Here is a 5,163-nt window from a genome sequence, read left to right as displayed (position 1 = left end):
CATGGGCTGACAGTTGACACCGCACTGTAGGCCAATGAGAGAAGAGGCTGGGCTCCCAAGACGCCAGCCGATGGGGTGATTTGCTAATGCTGTTAATTCCGTATGAAAAAAAATCTGGGTTAATAAAGTTCATCACTTCACGTCCAACTGCTACCTGTAGGCCATGGTTGGCGTTCAAATTCAGAACAAAGTGGGGTCATTTGTCTGGAAGCTATCGGTTGTAAACTCATTGCTTATCGGTCTATCAGATAAGCACTGACATACGAGACATCGATAACGTACTAGTATAGCTGAAGTTGTAACGAAATATAGACTTTTTTTAGTGTATTATTTTGTATGTTTTTACGAATCTTAAATAAATCAGGCCTATGAAGTATGATATTTATTATTGCACCCTCACTGCATTATTTTACAGCTTTTAACTTGGTTTTAAGTTGTAAAGTATATATAATAGAATGATAAAACCATTTAAACTGTTGGAGAAGCATAGGTAAAGAATGTATGTAGACTAATAAAATAAAAATTGTGAGATCAGGGCATAACGCACTGGGAACAGATGAGCGCTAAGCCATCGGAAAGACAATGCACTATAAGGCCACAGCAGGTGATGATATAGATATGATCAGTTTTTGTACCCGGTGTCCCCTGATGTGGCACATGGGACATTTTGCCCACAAATTTGACAGGTGCCAGTGACGCTGAAATAAGCCAATCAGTAAATGGAGGTGTGCAAAAATGGCCAATGAGAATGAATTCAAGGGCGTTGCTAGGATATAGGGTGAGGTGATGACAGAGGATAGGAGGAGTTTAATCCCAGACCAGAACAGTTTTGCAAGCAAGACTGTTGGGCTCGTTTAGAGGTAACTTCAGTTCAAAAGCGCAAGACACCTTGTTTTACATAGACATCGTAAAAAAATCAGAACAGCAATATATACGTAGTGAGAATAAAATATTCTATTGTATTCTGAGTTTTTTTTGCTTTGACATACATGGATCATATATTTTAATTCTGTACGAAGGAATCTGTTATCCGTATTTCAAATGAATAGATGGCTATTTACCTCCCGCTCCCGCCTTACAAACTATTTACATTTACCTATTGGGCATCATCTAAACAGTGTTTGTGCTCTTAGGTGTAACATTTTCATAGAAAAGAAAACTACACATTCATAAGTATCCATAGACTTTCATCTCTAAACTAAAAGGTTATTAATAAATGAAATGTTTGCCAAATAGTTTCTTTTAACAGAATGCAATGCCAAAAGGCATTCAAAGCAGGTAAATAAGTAAAATCTTCTTCCACACTGTACTTTAGGATCAAGAGGAAAGCATGAATTCTTGAGTAGCAAATAGTTGTAAGTTCAATGGCACAACTTATTTTTTCTTTTTTTAAACTTTTTTTTTTATCAGTCTTTAATGTTGTAATTTCGAATCTTGACCACTTTGCCAGCAGGCCTTGTCTTTTTGCCTGGTTCAGATGTAATCCTGGTGGGTTTCTTTCTTTCCTGGACCAGTGCTTTCAAGCCCTGAACTTTGACTGGTGATGCACGATACGGGACACTTGTGCCTTGTAGTCTGTCTGATGCAGCAACCTCATCTGCATATAAAACTGATATTTTAGCAACCCAGGGGCAACATGACAAAGTCATATAAACATGCAGTTCTGTGGAGCTCTACATGCTATCAAACTAAAATTTGCCCTGCAAATTTTATTGCTTGATTCACAGAGCCTATGAACCAGTTATGAACCTTGTTAGAGTCATGCCAAGCCTTCATTTAGGGACTTTGCCTGGAGCTCTGGGTTCCCCATATATAACGTCCTCAAGCTCTGAATTTTGAGACCTGCTACTGATGTTGCCACACATTGCCTCATATTTAAAGGCAGATACATTTAAAGAAACATTTCTTTCCAATTAGGATGAGGCCAGATTAAATAATTGAGAACCCACAGTAAGAAATAGCTCATAGTAAGAAATGGATCACTTAGGAATACCTGAAAACTTTTAGTTGTCAGAAGACAGTGTCGGCACTAAACTGGTAAGCTGGTTGCATAGTTGCAGATTTATTTGAGCTGGGACAGGGATAGCCGGTACCAGACACACTGATATCAGTCAACGCTCTGTGTCCAGACTACCCATCTCTTTGCCAAGATAGCACAAAGCGACACAGATGATGCAAATGCCTGAACAGGGTGTCGAGTCGTGAAACTGATATGACCGTGTGTTGAAATATAGGCAAACGTGAATACCACGTGAACACTCACTCTACAGGTCACAGAGATACTGAATCTCAAGCCATATTAAACCTTGGTCTCGGGCTCCTAGGTTGCATGTGTCTCTCCTGGATGACAGGGTATATTCCATATCAGTATCCAGTAGCATGACATTATTATTGTGGGAAAGGTGGTGACAGAGTTCTGATTGGTAAATGTTCGCTGGTCCATCCAGTGCAATGCCACAGATTGAGCAAACTCTGCCATTTGGCTTTGAATGATTGCTCATAATATCCTTTTTTAACATCAGTGATACATTTTGGATAATTGCCTAGACACAATTAATAATATGTCTTTTTAATGCTTATTTGTATGAATACTGAATTACGTTTATCTGAAATAATAGATTGGCCATCATATGAGTAATCATAACAAACTCTCAAATTTCAGATTCTGTTTAATTTTTATGCAGTCCCCTTTTCTATTTTCTGCTAATATTAATTATCTATCTATCTATCTATCTATCTATCTATCTATCTATCTATCTATCTATCTATCTATCTATCTATCTATCTATCTATCTATCTATATCTATATCTATATATCTATATATATCTATATATCTATATATCTATATATATATATATATATATATACATACATACATATATACACACACACACATTTTAAAAATGCAGCAATTAAGCTTTGGTCAGCAAAAAACTTACATATATATTCTTAGGAATTCTTATGAGCATTAATTAAAGTAAATTTATGCTTTTTTTGTGACTGCACCTCTGTTGTCGCCATTGCTGGAGGTGAGTACCGTGGGGCTCCAGCCGCGCTCCAGCATCTGCCAGACGTCCTGCAGTGACCCATCGGTGGCCACTAGTGACAGCAGGGAGTGAGGAGAGCTAGCTGTGTGCCCTGGAGCCTCACACTGGGGCAGCACGGGCGGAGTATTCTCTTTAAAGCCTGAATACTAGAAGAGAGAAGGGAAAGAAAGGGACAAAAATGTTCTGTCAGAGAAACCAGGCTTTGGAGGGAGATGCTTCGTGATGAAAGAATTGTGTGGTGGACTGTCCGGTTTATGTAACCATGTTCAACTGTGAGAAAATATGCACGCTTAATTGGGATACCTGGTCCCTCGTTGGCAGGTCCCAAGGGTTGGTAGTTCCATCTTTGTCCCCACTCTCACTCCCAGAGAAATGGGGACGCACTATAATAGTTTTTTTCTTACTCTGATCTCTCTGTGCATATTGTAGCTCCTGGGGGGAAGGGGTGGGAGGGGAAGTTGGGGTGTTGAAGGGTTAAAATAAAACAAACTCCTCAACCTAGGCCAATGTGTCCATAATTTACTGTATTTCGAAGTTTATTTACTGGATTTTATAATGACTCTAATAATCAAATAGGACGGTTCAATAAACTCTGTTCTGGCACTCTCTAGTGGCCTTACTGATAACAGCATTGCATCAGAAGTATGGCTAAACCAGTTAAGAAACCATGTTCTTTGACACAATAAGCTGATAAGGAAGCCGTGTTCTCTCTGCCAACTACAAGATTTGAGTTAAGCTCTAGCGCGCATCATTGTAGCTGGAGCACCTGAGTAGTAAGTTTATACTGAAGCTGTTCCAGCGCGGACAGGCGGCTCTGTGACTGGGCCTCACCCGCAGCTCTGGAGGACTGTTTCTCCAAGAGGCTGACGCAAGGCCTGGGACCTGCTTCACAATGACGCGCATCTGACAAGAGACCTAAAGACGAATTCAGAATAACAGAGAAGCAAGGTGGGCTACAAGGTACTGCAAAACTCAAAGCATTAGTAAAAAAATTTAAATAAATCACATCACAAAGCTGTATAAGAAATGTGATTCTATGTCACTCTTTTGAGTAATACAATGTGGGTTAAGATTAGAGTTATACAGACATTTCTTTAAAAAGTGGAAACCGGAGGGTTTTCAGGTAAGACACAGTGTTTGGTTTTCTTGTGAAGCATATATGGTCTTTTTCACTCTGTACTAATCTAAAAATGAAGTAAAATGAAACAAAGACGCATTAATTTTTTTCAGTGTTGGGGGGGGAAGAGAGAGAGATAAAGCGAAACACTCACCATCCAGGCCTATCTCTGCCAACTGAGCCCGCAGCCTGTTACCCATCTCAATGAGCTGTCGTTTGTCCTGGCTGAGGCGAGAGATCCAGCGAGCTGCCTGTCTGAGTTTGGACCGGAGCAGGCTGGTATCGCCAACAGCGCCCTCTATGCCAGAGGCCCGGAACAGAAGCTGCTGCCTCAGACTGAGATTCTCCTCCTGAAGCTGCTTTAGCATGTCACTCTAGAAAATGCAACATGACTGAACATAGTTAGCAAAGATAAAACAACTTGGCTGGTATTACAATTTACTGAGTTGACTGACACTGGTAATCAATGGATCAGTTTCTATTATATTAACCGTTTACACTAACGATTAGCTCTACAATTGAATCAAATGTACTGAGGTCAATCACATTACAAACCAATATATTAGCAATTTTATGTTCAATCCATGCTGTTATGCCCTTAGAGACAGTGCTTATTATGCTAATGCTATGGGCACTAACTCTTATTCTGCTGTTGCTAATACTGGGGTGTCTCCCTCTAGTCACTTTGATGATGTATTTTTTTAAATAGACAACAACTATGACAGTACAGCTATCTCTAATAACTATTTTGATTCTTACTTAGATGACACATAATTCATCCACCAAGTTATCTTGTTCTGTATTGTCAGTATGCCTGTCCCGGGTATCAAATGACCCGCATATTAGTTGTAGTAATTCGTCTTACAATGTTATGTTGTGCATTTGCCCTCATGTCATTCTGTGTACTGTCCTCCAGTGTTGCACCAGGGTATATAAAATATATGAAGGAATAAAACAAATTGACTTGACCTCACTGAATGCAATTCATGATAATGTAC

General features: G+C 39.5%; 1 protein-coding gene across 2 annotated transcripts; it reads right to left on the bottom strand.

Moving 5' to 3' along the window:
- Nucleotides 1-386: 386 nt before the first annotated feature.
- On the bottom strand, nucleotides 387-4,535 carry LOC145651267 (coiled-coil domain-containing protein 57-like). Of its 2 annotated transcripts, none has more exons than XM_081697087.1 (5): nucleotides 4,320-4,535; nucleotides 3,815-3,963; nucleotides 3,352-3,480; nucleotides 3,008-3,194; nucleotides 387-1,597 (listed from the first exon to the last, which is right to left on the bottom strand). In XM_081697087.1, exons 1-5 carry the CDS (start codon nucleotides 4,531-4,533, stop codon nucleotides 1,407-1,409), a joined length of 870 nt encoding a protein of 289 aa, XP_081553213.1. In that variant the 5' UTR covers nucleotides 4,534-4,535; the 3' UTR covers nucleotides 387-1,406. The 2 variants fall into 2 exon arrangements, with proteins under 2 accessions (XP_081553213.1, XP_081553214.1); XM_081697088.1 differs by having other exon boundaries at nucleotides 3,815-3,951.
- Between the last annotated feature and the right edge of the window lie 628 nt (nucleotides 4,536-5,163).

Source organism: Electrophorus electricus, chromosome 15, assembly GCF_041902795.1.
Source record: "Electrophorus electricus isolate QZ-2024a chromosome 15, ASM4190279v1, whole genome shotgun sequence".
In the NCBI taxonomy this organism is placed as follows: domain Eukaryota; kingdom Metazoa; phylum Chordata; class Actinopteri; order Gymnotiformes; family Gymnotidae; genus Electrophorus; species Electrophorus electricus.
The sequence above is the reverse complement of the archived record's forward strand: the minus strand, read 5'-3'. Positions and strand labels throughout refer to the sequence as shown.

Excerpts from the sequence above, each read along its gene's own strand:
- LOC145651267 (XM_081697087.1), bottom strand. The coding sequence starts at position 4,533 with ATGCTAAAGCAGCTTCAGGAGGAGAATCTCAGTCTGAGGCAGCAGCTT. Across the intron at positions 3,481-3,814 it reads AGTATAAACTTACTACTCAG|GAGCTACAATATGCACAGAG; the intron begins GTGCTCCAGCTA and ends CCTTCCCCCCAG. Across the intron at positions 1,598-3,007 it reads CAGCAATGGCGACAACAGAG|ATGAGGTTGCTGCATCAGAC; the intron begins GTGCAGTCACAA and ends TTTTATATGCAG.